Source organism: Cygnus olor, chromosome 6 (assembly GCF_009769625.2).
Source record: "Cygnus olor isolate bCygOlo1 chromosome 6, bCygOlo1.pri.v2, whole genome shotgun sequence".
NCBI classification, from domain to species: domain Eukaryota; kingdom Metazoa; phylum Chordata; class Aves; order Anseriformes; family Anatidae; genus Cygnus; species Cygnus olor.
In genome coordinates this window covers 32,611,576-32,633,418 of record NC_049174.1, presented here as the reverse complement: position 1 = coordinate 32,633,418, position 21,843 = coordinate 32,611,576, and the positions used below count along the sequence as shown (strand labels likewise).

The 21,843-nt window shown below is 39.7% G+C and overlaps 1 protein-coding gene across 14 annotated transcripts in view; it reads left to right on the top strand.

Moving 5' to 3' along the window:
* Positions 1–21,842, top strand: part of NCKAP5 (NCK associated protein 5) — a 436,628-nt gene extending 414,786 nt beyond the window's left edge. For 13 of the 14 annotated variants that reach the window (XM_040560984.1, XM_040560986.1, XM_040560985.1 and 10 more), the window contains one exon: positions 20,064–21,842. In XM_040560984.1, coding sequence (XP_040416918.1) covers positions 20,064–20,345 — 282 coding nt within the window. In that variant the 3' untranslated portion in view covers positions 20,346–21,842. Of the gene's footprint in view, positions 1–4,851; positions 5,236–20,063 lie in introns of those variants that run through there. The other variant, XM_040560994.1, reaches the window with a different exon arrangement.
* The last annotated feature ends 1 nt before the right edge of the window (position 21,843 follows it).

The window sequence follows — 21,843 nt, the reverse complement described above, 5'->3', positions numbered from 1 at the left end:
CACAAGCCTTCAAATGCATCATATTAAAGAGAGTGGAATATCCACAAATGGGCTAGTAACAGCAATAAGAAAGTTTGGTAATTGCACACCATTTGCCATCCTCTAGGATCCCAGAGTAGTAAGCTGATACTATGGAGGATGTTCCAGCATCCCTGAATTACAGCAATAGTTAAAGTCACCTCTGCAGGCTGCACTAAACGCAAGAAAGAGGAAAACAAAGAAAGGCATGAGCTAGTTCTGCTTGTGGCTTGTCTCCTACGGAGATCAGTAAGTGGTGAGCTAGGGTATGAATTGGCTGCACACTGGGCGCTTGACACTGTTCAGCTATTTAGGCAGCTCTTGGAGAACACACCAGCGAAGTTTAGGTGCCTGATTTGGGTTCTTTGAATCATTTTCTGTAGTTGCTTTGTTCTATCTTAATTATGTGGGCTTTTAAATGGAGCCTCTCTTAAAAGAGACTGTCTGTACTTAAATGTCTAAAGTAGCTTAAGGGAGACTCTGCACTGTGCTTTCACAGAGAACTAATCTTTTCCACGTTATCGGATGTGCTTAGGGAAGGATTCTGCCTATCACATGTGAGAAAAAAAAAAAAAAAGAAAAGAAAAAAGAAAAACCACTAAGATAATGATTTGGGACCAATTATTAGTTGGGAAGAGCTGCAACCAAAGACTTTAAAGTGGTAGAGAGGTATTTACCGGTGGAACTACTTGTTTCCTTGCCTTGACCAGAGACAGGGAGCCTGCACAACTAGCTTATACTGGGTACCAAACTTCTTACCCAAAGATAGGAAGATAAACTTTGCCCCAAGCTTGTCTGTGTGGGAAGGTGATAAAAAGCAGCGATTGTAGATACCATTCATATTTTAGAGAGCGAAATTCAATTATGAGGTATCAAGCACAGAAACCTCACCTCCTTTTTGCTATTTTCCTTGCCTTCCTTAAGACAGAGGAAGATGATCAGGTGAGGAGGGAATCAGTTATATTTCCTTTCCTAGACCTGATGAGACTAAAGATACTGCCATTACAAAATTTGCAGATAGGGAATAAGTCTGCAGTCATTCACCTGGCTTTTGTGTTGTCACATCAATGCTTTTCTTCCATGTAGGGAATCGGTATATCAAATCATCGCATATATTTAGGGAGGTGGTTTGTTGGTGTAAACGTTAGGTGAGGCCAGTCTGGCACCACACATTGTAATTCAGTCAGGATCAGGTATCTTTTCATCCTCCCTGTCACAAAAAGTGAAAATGACCTGTACTGTATTTATGCTGTTGTATGTCATCTTCAAAATTGAGATCACGTTAGTGCAGGGTGTGCAGAGAAGATCCAGCAGCAGTTCTAAGAAGGGCAGTGTTATGAAAGGAAAGCGAACTGCCTGGCAGACTCGTGTGCCCGTTTAAGATGTGGCACATCAGCCCTGCAAGCAGAGACCTACCTCACCCGGAGGAGAGGGCCCTGGTTCTGAGCACTGTGCTTGAATTGCCTGGGACCCCAACCAGTAGGCTCATGGAGGCATAAAGCCAGGCAGACTTACCTGCTCGGCTCGAGCTGTCTCGTCCTGGCAGCAGCACAGCTGGGCTGTCCCTGAGCTCACCAGCCTCGTGCGTGTCAGCACAGGGTCTCACGGAGATGCCGCCACTGTAGGACGGCCCTGTCAGCGCACACCAGGCCTTGCCTAGCAGATGCCGGCCCCACAGCCCCCATGTCCCCCAGGTGTGGTCTGTGAGGGGGTCTTTAACTGTGTGCGCCTCCTCTTACCAAAATTGCCTCAGCAGTGTTTGCCTCCTGACAGGCTTGGGGCTGCGAGACTTCCTTTGTGTTTAGCCGAAGGGTTTTGATCCTCAGATGAATGATGCAATGCTTGTTCCGCCAAAGCAAAGACTGTCTGAGTAATTACCCAAGTTGATGTAAGATCTATTGTCAGGGGAATTTCATAGGAGTATTTGACAACATAAGTGACAAAAACCACAGGAGCATGATCTGATAAGAAAACAGATTTTACATTATCACCCATGGGAGTATTACAGAATTAAAAATATTTTTCCTAGCCTCAAGTCTGATTCAACACAGTGTGGGGAAATACGGAATCAGAAATAGGCTAGGATGTCTCCAGACATCAACAAATCCTACGTCTCTGCATGTTTTTTCCCCTCCATAGGGCAAGTTCACATTCGAAGATCTGCTACTGAGTCTTATATACCTAATCAGGTCTCATTGTTTCTAGTATCTTGCCATCAAAGTTGCCTCCAAAAAGTAAAGTGAAGAGACAGCTAAACAAGCAATTTGAAGACTGCTAGGCAGTCTCCTGGGACCAAAGTCTCACTTGACGTGTATCACTTAAAAGAAATGTTGTGTAGTGTGGAAGAACATTCCTAGAGTTAGCCTGAGGAACTAGCCTGGCAACAATAAAAAGCTGCAGTTATACAGAGACTCATTTCTCTCCCTCTGCCTTCTAGGCGAAACAAGTGAGGCTTCTTACGCTGCTGAGCGTTTTAGAAAAATCATGCAATGGAGAGTGGTTTAGCAACGAGGATGATAACAGGATGATAACATTCCCCATAACTTGATTAAGCTTTTAAAAGGCTCTGGCAAGGCAAAAGGACATATGTAAGGCAGGGTCCACCGGAGAAAAAACTTTTAAAATAGTATGCAAAGGACATTTATACCCTACAAAAATGGAAGTTGTAATCTGCTGATGCAGTTCTGTTTCTAACTCTAACGAACTCTCTAATTTTAGTACTGTGCCACCAAATCCCATTCTGGCTAGCCCTCCAGCTGATGTAAAAGTTCTCTCTATTTTATGATTGTTTAGTGTATTTATGGGGATGGGTAGGTGGCGACATTTTAACTCTGTATCTTTTAGCATAGGGTTTTAAAAGAGTATTTGGATATTGGTGGGGGACATGAAGTATTTGGCATAGTGCAGCAGGCTGTGTGGCATTTAAAACACATGGTGTGCAAGGCTAGCAGGAGAATAGTTTGGATGTGAGTCTGAGAAAGATGCGGAGGAAGTGAAAAGCTGTAGACACTGTAGGAAAGTTAAAGACTTGAGGCATCACTGGCACGTAGGTGCGGTTCTTTTGCCTATGGCACGGTGTCATGTAACGCTAAATCCCCAAATAACTCACAGCACCGACAGCAGTGTGCCTCTGGTTTGCCAGCTGCCAGATGCAGGTGTGTGAGCTTGGCTGACTGAAGGCAGCACACCGAGCTGTCCTGCGGCCACGCTGGGGCGGCGTGCCGCTGACTGTGACCCTTTGGAGCTGTAAGCAGGGAGAACTTTGTCCTTTGCATGATAACCGGAGCAGAAACACCATGCCCCACCATCTCAGCGAGTAATTTCGAATTACAGAGAGACCCTTTTCTTTTCAAGAAATGAGTGTAGGAGCCCATAACCACACAGCACGCTGGCCCACCTGTCACAGAAAGGCCTGCAGCTCGTGTGCTGGAGTCTCTGGAGGAGCAATCCAACACGGCGAGCGTACGGACGCCTAGAGCAAAGCAGAACCGTCCTGAGCTAATTTACAGTGAGCCCGCTCAGGCGCAGCATTAGCACCGCTCGGTGTCTCAGCAGGGCTGAGTGCCCGCGATAACGGGGCGCTGGTAAGACTCCATCCACCATGCTCGGTCCCAGCCCACCAACCCCTACCTTCACACCTCTGCCGTGCAGATGCGCCCTGAGCACCGTCAATGTCTATTTGCCTATGCAACTGAAGATTACATCAGGATTTAATTGACACTGCGGCTCCTGAGCGTAAGTAGGTAGATGCTTTAGTCTACTAAGAACCAAAAGTAGATATTGAGTAGAAGTATCATTTGCTAGCTGATTTCCCTGAGTGGAAAGTATTCTGAGCTGTTTTTCAAAGGTTTGACAGATGGAGCTATTGTGATTTGCAGCATGGCTCAAAGTGCACTAATGTTTCTGCCATTGGTAACCAGCCACCCTTTGGCCATCCATCTTTGGAAATAATGCGTTAGTTTCATTTCTCCGTGTTGACTTGGAATATTATAATAATACCGTAGGCCAAAATGGAATTCAGGGCACATTAACAGCAACAAATGATGAATATTAGTAAGCTTGCAAGATAGTGTAATTGTTGTAATGGTAGAAATGATATTAGTAATAAAAGAAAAAGCTAAAAAATAAATTGGATATAATAAACACTGGATTGAGTCAATCAAGAGCAGTAGGGCAGAGAGGTATTCAGTGAGCTGTTTGTTGTCTGAAACTGGAAAATATTTTCACTCAAGAGGAGCATCTGATTAGCAGAGTTAAATGAGATGAATAATGCTGTAATATTTTTGTGAATTGTGTTTCCAGCTGAAACTTGCCTTCTCCATCTATAACAGTGATATGTTTTGCATAAAGCACTCAAACATCACGCAGGGAAGGGGAATGACAGATCTTTCAGTATGAGAGCTCTGTTCTGAGCAGAATACATGAGGAACAAGTTACACAGCTGATGCTAGCAGCAACTGTGGCAGTACACTGGAAATATGTTAGTAAACAATTTTTTAAGAGGATGCCTTCTCTTTTCATATGAACACAAGAAATAATATCCTAATCAGCATACTATTTGAAAAGAAGGCAAATTTTAATATCAAATGTTTGCAAAAATCATACTGAAATAATTTGAAGGTGTTCATAGTTTGTTCCACCATCTACTTTCATCTCCCCAAAGTGATTCACCTTTCATTTAAATGAGAAAGCATATTGGATTTTATGCAGTATGGCACACAGATTGTTTGCATCGCGAAGAAAAATATTGGTTAAGTATTTTTTGTGAGCCTAAACACTCTCATTTATGGTGAGTCCCAAAGTAAAATATTTTATTTTTTGCTGGGTTTTTAGGCCCCGTTACTTGAATTCCAGGCCTTGTGCATCATCTGAATTGCAAGATTTGTATTTGGTAGGACAAATAAACATGGAATTGAGCAGACTTATTAGCAGTAACTGACACAGGAAAGTTTGGGAAGTTTATAAGATACAGCTATGTAATTTAAATACCTAATTACCTTTCACAAAAGATAAGAAGAGTGATATAAGTTTTTGTAGCACATCAGAGTCCCCCCAGCCTGAGCTGCCTTCCATTCAAGACTGAGGCACATCCTGATGGCTCAGCTCCCATTACTGCCTTCTTCTCTGGATTACTCCATCCTTTGCCTGATCATTAAAAGAGGTCACTAAAATGTCTAGATGCTATAAAAACTGTAGCCTTAAGAACTTTCCTTAACTACTCTAGTTTTATTCTCAGTAAATAAAATCCCAAGTGATTAATATCTGAATAATTAACAGTTAAACATTTAAAAGTGATTTTTTGCACATGCAAATATCCCGTGTGTTACTGAATACTTGACATAGCATACTGTAAAAAAAAATACATCAAATGGATTTGGGAGGATGAAGAATAAAGCAGAAGTGGGTGGGAATGAAGAAATTAAATATGAATATATTATATGGCTAAGTCTTTTAAAATTCAAATGTTAATCATATATTAATACTCTGTGATATTTCTTATAACAGAAGTGTCTAAAATTCACCAAGATACTGTATATGCAGAAGAGTTGCCAGACCGGGAAACCTGTTGCATAACACATGTACTAAGATGCAAAGCAGATTTGAAATGCAAGAGCTTTTCAGACAATGCCTGAAAATGGTGAATAAAAGTAGCTAAGCAGCCAGCATGCTTTCTGATCACTCTTGCAAGGATTATTTTGTCTTGCATAGCCTAACTGCCAACTGCAGCCTTACTTGTGGGCACTGATCAGTAAAAATAGAGGCCAGTTTTTCCAAGCTTCATTTCCTAATGGTGGTACCTAAATTCATGTTTAGACACTTCAGCTGCCTTGTTTTCAAGGGTGCTAGAAAATTTCAGCTTTTGCTGATGTCTGTGACAGGTTCTCATATTGGATCCTGTAAAAATCATGGTGTTTACATAGGTGCTCAAAACCTGGTTTAGATATTCTCCCTCTGTCTGGCAGAATTTACACCTGTAGCATCCTACTGCTGTGCGTTGGCTCGTGGGCAATGTCAGGGAACCTCGGCAGGCAATTTCCCGTGAGTTAAAGGGAAGGCCAAATGCTGGGTATTTTTTAATCTGCTCCTACAATGTTATGACTAAGATCATATCATAATGAAACTGTTTGTACTTCTATACCTATTTCTTTATTGCATTTTCCATACCATTAGAATATGACCGACTGTAAAATGCCAAAACTCTATCATCTATATCATTTTACAGAATATTTTTATCATCACTGTTTTTGGAATAGAGTCCATTGTTTCTGAGAACCACTATAACAAGCCAGGACACCAAAAAGTTCAACATTTATAATGCAGTATTTCTATAAATATATTAGTTTGTAAAAAATGGAATCTGTATTATGCCATCATTAGTAGCACAGTGATGAAAACAGAGGAAGCAGAGCAAGCCAAAGAACAGCAGTCACCATCTAAAACAGCTGAGTAATGAGGAGAGATGTAGCCTTCCTCATTATCAGATAAAGACTGAATAGTCTTCGGAGTTTCTGTTTGCTCGCGGTAGTTTCATCACTTGCAGAGGTGATACTAGAAGATGAAGTTGTCTGGCTGTGTAGGAAATCTAGGTATAAAGACATTTATCTTCTTGTCGTCTTGTTCTACAGGGCAAATATGGTGGATGTTGATGGCACCCACTAGTGCCACATGCTCTCCATTTAGCTTAGCAATGTCCTTCTGTCCTTGTGAAAGTGTTTGGGAGCCTGCATGTTCTCTACCACAGCCAAAAGCTTTGATACTGACTGGGGAATGCTCTGGACTGGGGATTTCAGGTAGCTCCTGCCATTCCTGTGAGAAATGGAGCCTCTTTTGCCTCCATGTCCTGTTCCCCAGAAGGTCATTTGATGTGGAGTCTGTATGTCAAAGTCCAGATTTATAACAATATGCTTAGCATTATGTAGATATTTACCATGCATATTTACTCAGGGGTAGAAGCTACTCAGTGTCCATAGGCCCTAGGACACAGAGCATGAAGAGAAACTTCTCCGTAGGCTCCAGAGGCTCTGAATAGCAGAAATCCCCCAAGCTTTCAGACAGGGCAGTCCAATAGAAATAAAATTACAGACAACTCCAATTGATATATCAGAGTCTGGCTTGCTGTTGCTCATGGCATTAGCATTTGCTAACCTGTGCTAAGCCAATTTTGTGAGACAGTTGGGAGTTTAACAAACCTCTTTCAGATTGCATTTTGGAAGAATCTCAAGCATGGGGGAAACTGGTTGTGGTCTGTTCATTGCAGCAGATGGTATCCCATTTGGTGTTTGTTAGCTTTGTTTGCAGCTCAATATTTTGTTTCTAGGGGAACTCAGTAAGTTAAATAATTTATCTCTCTAATGCATTAAGAGTCTGATCCAAAGTCTACTGAAGTCACTGCAAAACATTTGATTAACTACCACATACACTGGATCAAATGCCAGGTCCTGTATGGTGAGGAGCATTTCAGATGCACTGTAGTGAGGAGAACAACAGAGGCCTCTGCATCAGTTTTTTCCACAGAGAATTTTCTGCATGCAAAGAAAAAAATAATTGTTCAAATAGTGACAAAGTGCTCAGCAGTTAAAAATGCAGGGCTGTGGAGATTAGGGTAATGGTCTGGCTGACTGTCCAAACTACCAAACTTCTCTTGATATTAAATTTCCCATTTTTAAATAAAGAATATAAATAATACCTTCCAGCTGCATTTGGAATGTAATATGACTGCTTTGAGGGCTTTGAAGGCCCTATTGCAACGCTAAGCAAGTAATCGGTGTCACTTCTCATCAAGCACTCTTACGAGAGGATCTTGCACCACAAGGGCTCACCACAAACACGTTGCCCCTTTGCTAAGGAATCTTCAGAATATCAGAAGCCAGTTTACACCCTGACCCTGCCCTGAGTTTTGCGTGAGCAGAACTGTGCCACCTTCAGAGGTCGTACTGTCCGTGCAGAGCTCCTCACTGTATTGGCATGGCGGAAATTTGTATTCCATTCTTACAAGTATTTGAATCCTGAATAATCTAAAACATTGAAGAAATCAACATTTTAAAGATTTGGTTTGTACTCCAATAAATACCAAATGCCTGTTCATTTTCAACAACAATTTTCAAGTTACTAATTTGCTAATAAGGCTGGGAACTGCTTTGTTTTTCTCTAAGTTTCCTGCTTGTGTCATCATTGGTCATTCACAAAATGAGTGCACATTACCTCTACAATGTGTCTGCATGAATTCCAGTTGTATTTTAGTCCTCCTAGTGGCCTATTATATTAACAATATGATCATCTTTATTTTAGGCATAAGAACACGTTCTGCACTACCAGTATCTCACAACAGTTTGCAGTGTAAATACTGCAGTAACACTTATGTATTGCTAAGGGCAATAAATCTTCCACAGCATTTGTCCAACAAATCCACTCATGTGGCTGGCTATCACTTCACTTACACATTTCTGTATTTATACACAAACTGTAGCAAAATCAATACAAAAATATTACATTATTCTGTCACTGCAGGGAAGCCCACAGTGGGAACAGGAGACTGAATCCATGTCTTCACACGGAATTCCTTCTTTGCTCATTCCTGACAAAGATTTTCTCACAGCCAAATAGGGAATCGGACCCCGCAGAACTGTGGTTCCCAACACGTGCTTCCACTGGGCTTCAGTTCTCTGGAAAAATAAAAAATAAATAAATAAATAAAAAGCCTTGTCAGAAAAACATCTCACATTCAAAGAGATTTTTATAGCCTGGATGGACTCAGCACAAACTACCAGCCTTGCAGATCCTGTTAGCTGCTTAGCCTGAACCTTGCTGACATCTGGGGGAGGCAAAGGTGGTAAGACGAAGGTCTGTCCAGCACACGTGGCTTTCAGTTCTTGCAGTTTGGAGGCTGTGCCCCTCCCAGAGAGTCTGCAGCCACCAGTGCCTCCTACCAGCTCCAGGTGAGGGACATCTTCTGTGCCTGGTTGAAACACAAGTAGGGTAGAGGTTCTCTTGACCTTAAACAGATGTGCTTGTATCTAAAGGATGAAACAAACAAACTTAAAAACATAAATTAACTACAATTCCCCCAGGTCACACCCAAGTGATATGTTTATTAATCAAAATGTGCATCAGTGCTTTAATTTTATGAGGAGGCGAGCTGAACACTTACGAAATCTCCCGGCTGTGGGAACTTCCATCTGCATCTCCAGCAGTAGTCGTCTTGATGCCCAGCATTATTCCGCTTATTCACGATGTTTCTTTTTGATCATCCTTTAGAGCTGGGCTAAGGAATACCATCTACAACCTGCATTTATGACCAGAATTGCCTATTCCCTGCATGCAGCCCTGTCTGTCTCATTTCCTTTTGGATTAATCCCTAGGGTTACTGGGTCACAGCCCAGGACCCTATCCTTGAGTTGTCTGATAAACATGAGATTAGTTGCAACCTATATTTTTTCCATCAAGATACATTTTAGTCCACTGACTAAATTATCACATCTAGTTTTAGCCCGTTTCTATTCTTGGCATTGTCACCACCAGCGCAGGCATCCTCCTTTCCTCCGGTGACTGACGGCTGCGTCAGATGCTCCCAGATCCTCGGCAGTCAGGCGTACGGCAGGGCTCAGAGTGCACCAGGTACTCCACAAACCAGGTGAAGAGGCCCGTTCCCTGACACCAGTCGAGCAGAGGACAAGCGGGAGGGCTGAGCAAGGAAGCACAGCTGCTAGAGCCGTGCACTTCTGCTGCCTGATGGACGCAGGCAGGACGGCTTACGTGTGTGCAAAGTAGCATTTGGGGAGAGGCAGGCACTCTACGAGTGTGAGCACATAGCGCCAACGGTGGTCAAACAAATCTGGAATAATGATGGAGGTGAGACTAGGGAAGCACCTCGAGCGGGGAAGCCGTGTAGCAGACACCTGCAGATCTCTACGCCTTCGCTGGGGATCTGGCAGCCTGTGCCAGCGGGCCTCTGAGTTAACAAACATGGCCTCGAGCACATCTGAAACTCAGCCGTGAATTTCTCAGCTTTTAAATTGCTTTTTTTTACTTGATTATCTTCCAACAGTTTTTTCTAATTCTTGATTAATTTTTGGTTGGCTATTTAATACATTGTTTGGTTAACTAATTCATGTAGCTGTTTGTAATTATTGCCTTACTATAAAATCATCTTAATAGAAGGTTGGTTGTTTTTTTTTGTTGTTGTTTTCTTTCCAGTAGAATAACAAGTTATTTTATTATTCAAACAGGGCTTACTTCCTGCTGTTTTCAATAAGATTTTTAATAAATATGTAAATTTAAAAATTAATTTACTGCATACGTTTGGCAGCATGATTCTTGAACTGACAAAAGGTTGATGGATTGTAAAATTATCCCCCCTAAAAATCATCAGTCATAGTAAACAGAATTTATCAACCCCTGGTAATTTTACAGCTTTTTCCTCATCTTATCTTCTGTTAGGAACTCACTTAAAATTGATTATAATATAGTATATTTCTAGAACCGTAATTCATTCATAGATTAATTAGATTTTAGGTTAATATCCCATCATGGGATGGGACATGAGCCAACAGTGGTTTCCAGTTGTTACAGAACTGCAGCAGAGAAACCTTGATTACTGTTCCCATGTGGTTTAACCGCCAAGACTAATCACTAATCAAATTCCAACCACATAAAATGGAACATCCTTCATAGCATTTATTTCCTAGCTGACTTATACTATGGGCTTTTTATTGATATGACTGGATGTACTGAAATGAACTAAATATTGCAAGAGGATTTTTTCTTCTACTTTAATTTGGTTCTGCAGCCTTTATCTGAAACTCTTGCTCAAATTTTCTGTGCATGTTGTGCCTCTGTCCCTCAAAATGTTCTGCCCTGCAGCAAAGTTAAATTGTTTGCATAGATTTAGAAAGTACTTGTAAGTAACTGTTCTGTTAGGTAGGATTTGATGGCAGATGAACTTAAACACAGGTTTCCACTCTGCAATTCATACTTTGCTTGAATAAGTACTGAAAATTGTGCAGATCATAATGCCAGCTGAAGAGGCAGCGAGTGCAGTCACGTAACCAGCATTATTTGCACCTCTCCTGTCCCAGTGCGCCCTGATTACAAGGGAGCTTTTGCAGTCTCACTGCATGGGATCAGGAAACAGACCATGAGCAGTTCAGGCTGCAACAGGTCTACAGAGAAGGCAGCCAGCTCTACAGCTTCTTCCTCCACTGCCTCCAGGAGCACTCGCCAGTGCAACGTGTGATGGGATTGCCCAGCTGCACCCTCCAACCCACATCCCTCCTTTAGGGAGGGCCCTATCCTGTACCTAACAGAGCACCTGGGGGCTTTCGGTACTGGTTTCCAGAGGCCAGGTGTCACAGAAGGGGAGAGGGCAATGGTTTGGGTTAAATTCATTAGAAGTAAAAAAGGCCTCCAATATTTAGAGAGTTGATTAAAGTCTGGAATGGTAAGGAAAATGACAGCTCCTAAAATAATCGGTTTTGTTGGGATGGGGTTGGTGGCTAAGCATGTTAATTCGGACTTTTTTTTAAGAATAAAGAAAACCTGTATTTCCGCCTGGTGAGAGCTTGGGAGAGGTGTCATTCTGATGTGTGTGCACCAAGTACACACACCGTGGAGGCTCCCTCCACAGTAGCTAAATGTGCAGTCATGCAGAGGTGGACCGATGGGTCTGGAAAGATTGCTTTTCTCTTCCCAGCTGTCCTCAGAGGCTAAAAATGAGAAAACTACTGGCTGTGGAGCTCACTCCTGTTTTTAAATGACCTCTGTGAATCATCTCTAGAACTTATAAGAGGGGACATTACCCTTCTGTCCTCTGCAGATCTCCCAGCAGAGATTTGTACTCTCTGAACATACCTGCAGACAACTTGGTCCTATTAGTGCATACAAGCCAGTTCTCATAGCTGGAAATTATTACTGTGTGGTGTCTTCATACTGCTGATTTGCTCTTGATCCTGCCACTTAACATTGCTCCCTCTCTACCTGCTCCTTCTGTCTTTTTGTCATTAGGTTAGCTGATGTGCCTAGGGTACTCAGAGGCTAACCTGGAGGGAATCTAGTCCAGTACTCAGAAGAGAGGATTACTAGTGGGGAAAGTCATTACCCACTACCAACTGCCACTTGCGGTACAGTCTTGAAGTGCAATTCCGCTTTCCATCAGTATGCTGGGTGACTGACATACAGACATCACAGGCCAGGAACTCAGACATCACTAGAGAGTGAGAGGATAAGTGCCCTTGTAATTACCAAAATAAAATAGTCTTGTTCAAAAAAGCCAAAGGTGGAAGATGAAGACAGGTAAGAACACAGCTAATACTTAGGAACAGTAGTCTGAGAAGAGTTCAGCCATACAGAAAAATGCCCCCGATTACTGAAAATGTCAGTGAGATTATACGTCGTATGAGTGTGATCCTGCGTTTACAGGATTTGAGATGATTTTTTTTGCTACAGTCTAATGTGGGATAGAATCTGTCTCTTTAGGAGCTGCACTTTGCATTAGCTTTCAAAAATCTTTCTTGAGCTGTGCTTTTTGCCCCTTTCTTGATTCAGTTCTAAGTGAGTATCTCAATATGTAGAAAAAATCCTCCAAATTTCTGGTCTAGAATAAAATTGTAGCCCATTGTTTATAAAGCCTCTCCTCTATTGAAACAAGCATCCATGCTTTCGTCAAGGTAACTCCTCAGTAGGACATAACCTCTTTATACTTAAATATTCCTCGGTAAAATGTAATCTGACAACTGAAACAGTGAAGTTCTTTAGGACCACATAGTTCCAGTAACATTCAGTAGGTCATCACTGACAAAATGACCTTAAACCTGATTTTGTTAAGGAATGGTATCGGACTTCAGATGGTTTAGTCAAGTTCAATAACTTTGTCACCTATCAGTGTGATTTTTTTTTACCGTGATTTTTTCTCATCACTAAAAAATCAGAACAATTTTGTTATTGAACTCCCTCCATCAGTAAAGCTAAAAGGATCTCTGAAAAGTAAAGTGTGTCCTATGCATGTCTTGTTCATTTTCAGTCTCTTAAGTTCTAAAAGCTGAGCATCAGCTTCCTTTTTCACCATGGGTATTTCTTCCTTAATGCCTTGTGATGGGCCTCTGATTGCAGTAAGCATTGCTTTTAGTGGTCAGGTTCCTTCTGTGAGAAGCAAAATTGGTCATTCCACCAGTGTGAACAGTCAGGCCTCATCATCTTCTGGAAAAGTACATATTTAATTGATTTTCTTTTTAATATCTCTTCTCAACACACTTGACTGAGCACATGTGTATTACATGGTCACCATTTTCCAAGGTATTAGTATTATATTTTCTTATTCAGTTTTAAATGAACTTGCCCACACATCCATCAGTGACCATCCTGACGCGCTACAAGAAAACAATCATATTTGTGACATTCAGTTCTTAATTGAGCAGAAGGTAAAAGGTGAGATTTACCTGACCTTGAAATTGGGTCCTGAAAGTTCAGGTTTATTAAATTATCCAAAAGCTCAAAGAGGTTTGGTATATACCTAATCAGGTCAAACAATTTTGTCCTATCATCAACAACAAAAAAATCATCTACTTTGTAAATTGTGAAAATGAGATTCTTGGCATTAGACTGCTGATTGCACCTTGTCATCTCATCATTTTGTGAAAACTGTGCTTTTAAAACTGTAAGTTGCAGTTCACTGAAATATCTTTTATCTTCTAAACTGCATGAGGATTCAAGCCAGGCAACGTAAGTCTCAATTCCTCAGTCACCTATTCATTAAGCAACAACTGTTTTGTCCAGATCTGCAGTTATGAATCATGCACAATACATGCTAATCAGCTTTATTTCCTCTAAGGTAATTTACTTACAATTCAGGAGCATCAGAAATGCTGTCTTTGTGGTACTAAAACTTAAATGTATTTGTAGATTGTTACACTCCTAAATAGAGCAGGCAAGCTTTGGTTCTGTTGTCATTGTTATATTACCATAATGCCAAATGTGGTTGATATTTCCCTATGCATATGTGGCTATCTCATAAACTGCTGAGCAGACTCATGAACTTAGGAATACTTCGTATCAATACATCTCTTCCCAAGAAAAGACATCATCAATTATTGTTTATCTTGAAACTTTGATGGTGTTGCCTTGAGAATGTCATTTTCTGTAAAATAGTCATGGGATTTCTGCTCAAGTAGGAAAAAGAAAAGTGATTCATTATTTCAAAAATTATTTTACTGTCAGTCCAGAAAATGGATGAAAGCTTCTGACAATATACAGTGGAGAGCAAGGCTTAACTTATTATTTAAGGTTATGCTTTAAAGGGAAAGAAGTTCAAACATCACATTTTTAGCTCAGCTGTAATACAGCGGAGGTCATGCAGTTACAGCTTTCACCTTTGTAGTTTTCCTGGATGTGTCTGTACGACTATTTTCACTGTGGAGTGTTACCTGTCCACCTGATGTTCTCATCAGTTTGGTTAAATGAGGTCTGGAGACTGTTCACTTTCCACAGGTAGCCTACCATTGCGTTCTGTCCTGGCTAGCTGATAGAAAACTACTCCACAATAGCTCTCAAAGGTAGCTCTTTTTATGTTACACCTTTTTACTCAACGCAAAACCTTCAAACCAGTAGTGAAACACCATTCAGTGAGACATTACTTCCCATTACAACAATATATCCCTATATACCCCTAATATTGCTCTGCAATAGTGCATCTATTTTACAAGAAGCTATGAACATGTTAAAAATGTCCTACTACACTTTATATATGAGCAATCTATGTAATGCTGCAACTGCATATACCACTCAGACGCATTGTGTCATAAACACAAAGTACTGGACTATGGGATATCTAAATTTGTAAAACTCTAAATTTAAAATAATATTTAAATATTTAAATATTTAAAATAATAAACAGTGGCATTGTGGGTTCAAGTTTACCTTGAATATATGCAGACAAAGTAACTAACAGAATTTTTAAAAAGGTAAAAACCTAGAAAATTGTTCTCACTCACAATAAAGTTTTAAATAACTAAAAAAAAAGTGAACATACTATGTACCTCCTATTAGAGATCAGATCTGAAATGAAAGACCTTGAGTTATACAATTAAGTATTGATTCTGTTGATCTATATTTAATTCTCATAGCAATTTAGTTGTTTTTACCCAATAGTGTTTTGCAGTTATACTGCACTTGAAGCAGTGCCCTTTTTGCTTTTGTGTTAATCTAAAAACTAAATTGCCCAGTGCATGAGAGACATAAATAACGTTCATTTTATTCTTGTGTGTAAATGACTCTGAGCCCCTTAAACTGCTGGTTAACTAAACTTAGACACCTGGAAAATACGTCCATCTTGCAGAATGGTTCATTGCTAATTCTGGACTCTGGCATGCCTTATAAGCATTGCCTGACCTCAAGGCAATCAGAGCTTCTGCATGTTACTACATAGAAGAAGAAATGGACTTGCTGTTGCACTCCTTTCTGCATGCCAACTCTGAGCCCTTTGTACCTGTGAAGTAGCCCGTCCTTCTGCCCACCTTTCTGCTACACGTGCAAAACCTTCCTGACATTCAGAGCAGCTCTGGCTAGTCCATGACCACACGGCACTGAACATGCATTCTACCCACATGTAACCTCCCGTTTTTAAAGTTTGAAAAAATCTATTTTGATGTATTAATGTAGAAATAGCACCTATTTATAATGCATCAGTGTAGCTGCGGGCTAGTTGTGTTTTCCTAATTTGCTGTGCTTGAAGCAACATGCCAAATTTTATTATATCATTAATGGCTTTTAGTTATTCTCTTTAGGATGATGCCAACAAGGAAACATTATTCTGATTCATGACTCGTGAGTTTATTTCAAAGTGATGTGGCTCGTGGTGAATGTCTGTGTTATGTCAGGTAGAGTTTCTCCTCTTGTAACGACCAGCCGCTGCTCACAGGTAGTGTAAGGCACCCCATAACTGACCAGCTCCGAAACTCTGAAACTAGTTAATAAAAGTAAAATAAGCTATAAACTGATCTGCTTTAGGATACCGGGCCATTGCTTTTACAAAGGCACGGTGAGAATTAGTCCTTTCCTGCACTGAGCCTATTTTGGCTTGGGCCAAAATCTGTGACTGCATCTTCTTATCTTTTCCCTGAAGCTAATATTCAGGAAAACATAAATGACTACACTGAATGTAGTAGGCACTTTATTTATTCATAGGACAGGTGCAGAATAGTCAGCAGCAAAATCAACACCTCCGGGAGGAAATGGCTTTCAGTATTACCCCTCAGAAGAACCATGTCTGAGAGCGAGAACGTACTGTTGGGCCCATCTTAGCTCTTCTAGCAACACTCAAGAAAATAGCTAAGTGCTTTTCTTTTCTATGGTGATAAAAGCATCTGTTCATCATGCAGAAAGCCGCTATAAATATGGGAAAGGTTTGATTGGAGCCCAGGACCTCGAGGCTAGGTGCTCTGCACACTATTACTAGATCTCACCCAGCTCTCATGGATACAAAATGCATCTGATCTGCTGCCAGATGTTCCTTATCTGCAGGAAAAGCTACCGAGTCTCATTCGCGTGACTCTCAAATGCATTAGTAAACTAACTACTTTCAAATGCACAACAGTAGCATCTTCAGGCTAACCCTTGTTCTTTGTGATATCTATGTCTCTGCTGAAGTCATAAAAATGTACATCGACAGAACTATGGACACATTTAACCACATACTTACATGGTTTAGCAAGAGATTCTAGTAGTTGGTTTGGTTTTGCCTTTTGTCTCATCTAGCAGCTGTTGTGGCTGCCCTGAAAAATAGGAAACTTAATTTAAGGATGGATCTAAATGAATAATCTGATAGTTTTTTCCAGGTTGTATCTATAGTGACTAGAGAGAAGATTCTTAAAGAAGAACTTGGGGTAACATTTGTTCCAAGATGCCAAGTTTACAGAAATTATCAGTGGCTTTTCAACCCCTAGGAACATAATTTTGGTACTGTGGGAAAAAATTATTTGCTGGTTATAGGGATCCTGGTATTAATATCTTTGTGCAAACATTTTAGTTTTTCTCATAGAGCACAGGATGTGAACGTGTTTTCTTCTGTGTGCCAAGGACTGGAATATCATATTTTAACTTTCTAACTGCAATTATATTATATGACTGTATTTCAAATAAGTTTTAACGGAAAATTTAACAGATTATTAAAGTGTATCTGTAGTAATAAAGCTGTGAGATAAGATCACTCTTATTGTACATCTGATATCTTAGTACAGTTCTAGCATATTAATATTCCCTACCCCAAAGTCCAATCTAGATGACCTCTCATTCTTGTTTAATTATAAAATCAGCAATAGGTGTTGCTAGAGTAATACTACGCCTGAAAGTGTATCGTATCCAAACAGATTTCATTCTACATCAAGTGAAAAACCCCTATGTATTACTTTCCAGATCACGAGCATTACCTTTACATACTTGCATACTATAGCAATAATGTGTTAAAGAAAGGAAAATTTTATTTATTTATTTATTTTGACAAAAGGGTATAACTGGGGATTAAGATGTGGAAAAAGGACAGCTGTACATCCTAAATTATCCATAACTTATTTCTGGATACAAATATTGTCTCTATTTTAGTAATAAATTTTGCTACAACTTTTATCTATTTTTTTCCTTTGTTTCCTCATGAATGGTAGTAGGGTCTACTATACTAGTAGCACTTATAGGCATCAAATTTATGCCTCTTATACTGTTCACTACTCTGTGTATCTTTTGTGAATGGGTTTCATGATGGGCTTCACTTCCGTTCACTTCAATTTCATTTGGTTCAATGATTTTACTTAAAATTTGTAGAGAATACTTTTGTTCCCTGCAGTTTCTCTAATATATTTTATTAACTGTTACCCCTATATTAAATGACAAACTAGGGTGTGATTAAAGTAGGGTTTTAGTCTAATAAATATAATAAAGTACTAAATATAATAAATTACTGATATGTAATAAATTACTGATACCACATATATGTAGAATATCCTGATGAGTTTGTTCCATTCTGTCCTGTGATTTACATCTATCCTTCAGCCAGCCAAATATCCTGCTCTTATTTTGGTACTTCATCTGGGCTGCTCTGCACAGCAAACACTCTAGGTCTCTCTAGTTCCTCCTACTCAACAGTTGAAATTGGCCTCTATTTGAATCAATAAAAGTTTTATCACAGACTTTATTAACACCAGTATTGACTTCTGGCAGGCCCAAGTCTGTGCTAAGCAGACACATTCAATTTATCCAAAGAAAAGCTGTGAAGTGGGAAAAATATATACAAAGAAAAACCGTTTAGTCGTTCATATAATAAAGTATTTCAGGTTTAGTAGTCTGACAAGCAAAAAGTGCTAATATGTATTTTATTGATGCTATGTCTCAGAATTTTCTCATCTGACCTACACAGAAGTGAAACAACCGTTCTGATAATAGCATATAATATTTTAAATGAGAGCAAAGAGAAGAACTTTTTGAGCTGAAATTGTAGGAAATTTCTATTAAGGGTTTAAATTTGTGTTTGTTCCTGTTATGAAGCGTTACATTCCTCTGTTTCAGAAAATATTGTCATTCCAGACAGTGAAGACCTTAGGTTTAACTGTCATCTAAAACCAGAATCTAACTTAACATCCCCTAAAACTTTTGGACTAAAGAACCAAATGGCAGACCCTCAGTTACTAAGACTTCAGCACCTTCTGTTGCTTTGTTTACACTTGCTTGAAACATTTGATAAAAATACCAACCCAATCCAGGCATTGTTAGCTTATGAAAAATGACAGGATCACAACATCAACAGGCATTTTGGCATTTCCATTTTTATCTAACTAGCCATAAAAAGAAGCAATCAAACCGTGTAGCAATGTCATCTTCTTGCCCAAGACTTCCAAGGGTGAGCAGCCCAGCACGCATGAAGTGACTTGGAACTTGAATTTTTCCAGAAGTTCTAATGACCATTTATAACTGCATATTTAGTGATCCACATCATCCATACACCTAGCCATGCTATGTTTTCAGTGTGCTTAAAATACCATCTCATTTTCTATCTAAACCAAAATACTAATGTCCTAGATTGACAGTAATTTACTGATTCAATCTATACTATCTGGTGGTAACACTGAAAATGAGCAACGGCTTGCACTCTGACAGCGTATCTCAAAATTCTTGCATCTTGCCTCTCCGAGAGTCCTATGAAACGTTGAACGTTATCTCGTATTTCTGTGATAACATCATCTGTAAGAGCAGTTAGTTACACAGGTTTTGAAACACCCTGTATATGGAAGGCAGGCCATTTTTATTGAACTGCTCCCTAAGCTGTTCCCTAACTATTCCTTTGGTCAGATCTCTGAAGATATCAGTAGGCAACAAAGGGATAAAATTACTCTTGTATAATCCTACTGTGAGTTTTTAATATAAAGTGCTAATACCTTGTCCGGTGTTCCAGCAGAATTACAGCACTTCTCAGAGTAGGCCTGGCCAATATCTGATTGATTCTGGTCTGTAAGGATTGGCCCGGTTCAGTATAATTTCCTGTCTTGTTGCTTTCTTTTCTATTAGAGAGGGTGTGGGTTCTTGGAAATCAATAGGTTTACACATGCAAAATGTGAGGTTATCTTCTAGCAACTTTCATTGTCGTCTGTAATTTATAGAAAATGCTATTTTCTCCTCTGAATGCGTCTAAGCATGTTTTTTTTTGGCAGACTCGATTCCACTAAGACAACTACCCATTTAAACATACCCCCAAAGTACTCTTGAAGGAGAAGATGTAAATTACTATCTGTGAAGAAGCCGAAGATGCTTAACAAATATAGGATCTGCTAGTTAAATTTTTAATAGCACTTACGTGTTTTTTACGTGGAGTCCTATTTGTCTCAGCAGAATCACCGAAGCTATGATTTATCCTAAAATGGACATTCATGTTCTATTTAATTATAATAGAGATTTAAGCATCTCCTAATCTATTTCCTTTAACCTTGTGAACTTTGGAAAGAAGGTAGTTAATGGTGTATAGTATGATAACTTTATAAGAAATATGTTTCTAATATTTTCCTCATTTATTACAGAAATTGAAGCAAACTGAAGAAACAAAAGAAGATTCTCAGACTAGATTATCTAAAATTTCCCTGGAGTCTCTCAATAAATTTAACAGCAATACCGTACTTTTATTAGAAAAAGAGAAGAACTGTCTGAGTAAGGTTGAAGGACAAAAGGAAGAAAATGGAAAAAAAGAAGAAGCCTCCTTAAATAGCTCCGATAGGCACGACGTGGACAATTTAGAATCCTTGAGTGATTCTTTGTATGATAGCTTCTCCTCTTGTGCCAGCCAAGGCTCTAATGATGTATAAAGACACCTTCCAGTGGGCTGTGAATGGAGCACTTACGGAGCAAAAGGCAAGTGGGGAGAGAGGGGGGAGAAGAGACAGTTGTTGAAAATCCTCACTCCAGATCGCTGTACTCACAGCAGGGTATTCCTGACTTTTTTTCTCATGACACAGCAATAAGAAAGGCAGGACTGCATTCGTCGTGATGCAGGAGACTCAACACTGAACACAACAAATGGTTACACACAAAAAAAAAGTCTTAATTTTGCACTTTTATGAATATTTGTATAGATGTAAATATTTGGGGAAAAAATATTTGTAGGGAGAAATGACAGCAATAAATATTAAATTGGTGCTATGCTCTTGTAATGGCAGATTACTAACTTAAAGAACTTGATGTTAATATTAACAAGAAAAGTTGGTAGATTTTTTTAAAAAGATTTATAATTGTTCTAGTCTTAAAACTGTATGTAGAAACACTGCGTGACCATAAACCTGAGCCTGCCAAATCGTCTGTAATAAACTTCCTAGGAGTCCCTTTTATGAAACATTTTTTATTTTTCATTTTTAGTGCAATTCCATACTCGTGTTCTGGGGAAATGTGCATTTCAGTTACTACAATGTCACAACAGATGTCTTATTTCAAAAGGTTTTTGACTTTTGACGTGGCAAGAAAATGAATAGATTAAAAGGCCCGATACTGCTGGCACTGACTTCATAAATCATGTGCGTAACAGTTTGAAAGATCAGGGCCAGAGTAATTCACTGCTGACACAAATGGGAGTCTTGTTGAATGGGAACTACACAAACGTCTTTAATTCTGACAGCAACAAAGTTTCTCTACTTCTGCCTCCTCTGTAATTATTTCCTATCAATTTCTGAATGTAGCATATTGTGCTATCCTTTGTAGTCCCCATTCGGTCTTAATTAAATCGTAAATGCTAAAATAATTTTTAAAAATTGGAACTCAACTCCTGTTTGTGATACGTGTAGGGAGGATGTGGGTGCTAGCCAGCGCTAGTTCAAACATATCTCGGAGCAGGGGGATTGGTGTGTCTTGGTTTTTGTTTTTCTACAGAGGCTGTTTATATGTAAGGGAAAGTCTATTTCAAAGGTTCCGTGTATTTTTTCTAGATGTGAAGTATTTATAACTGCTTTTTGTACAGCGATCTGTAAACTAGATATATTTGGGATATTTCTAGACTCTACAGTTTCTCTAGCACACGCCTGTTAATCTTTGAAATGATATTGTATCATCAGTGTTAATATTTTGTGCAATTTGCTATATTTTAAGTAATTGCGGCCGTAAACTCGCATTGTCCTTTTCGACTTTTAAGAAATTTTCATCGAAGCGTCTTTCTTAAATAAAACCTTCTCTTGTATAAGTACGTCTGGTGATGTATGTATAATGTCTGCTGGGGGGGTTGGAAGGGGCACGGGGGGGGTTGGCCGGGGCTGTGCAGTGCCCGCCGGGGGCCGCCTCAGCCCGGTCCCGTAACGGCTGCGGCCGCTCGCGCTGCCT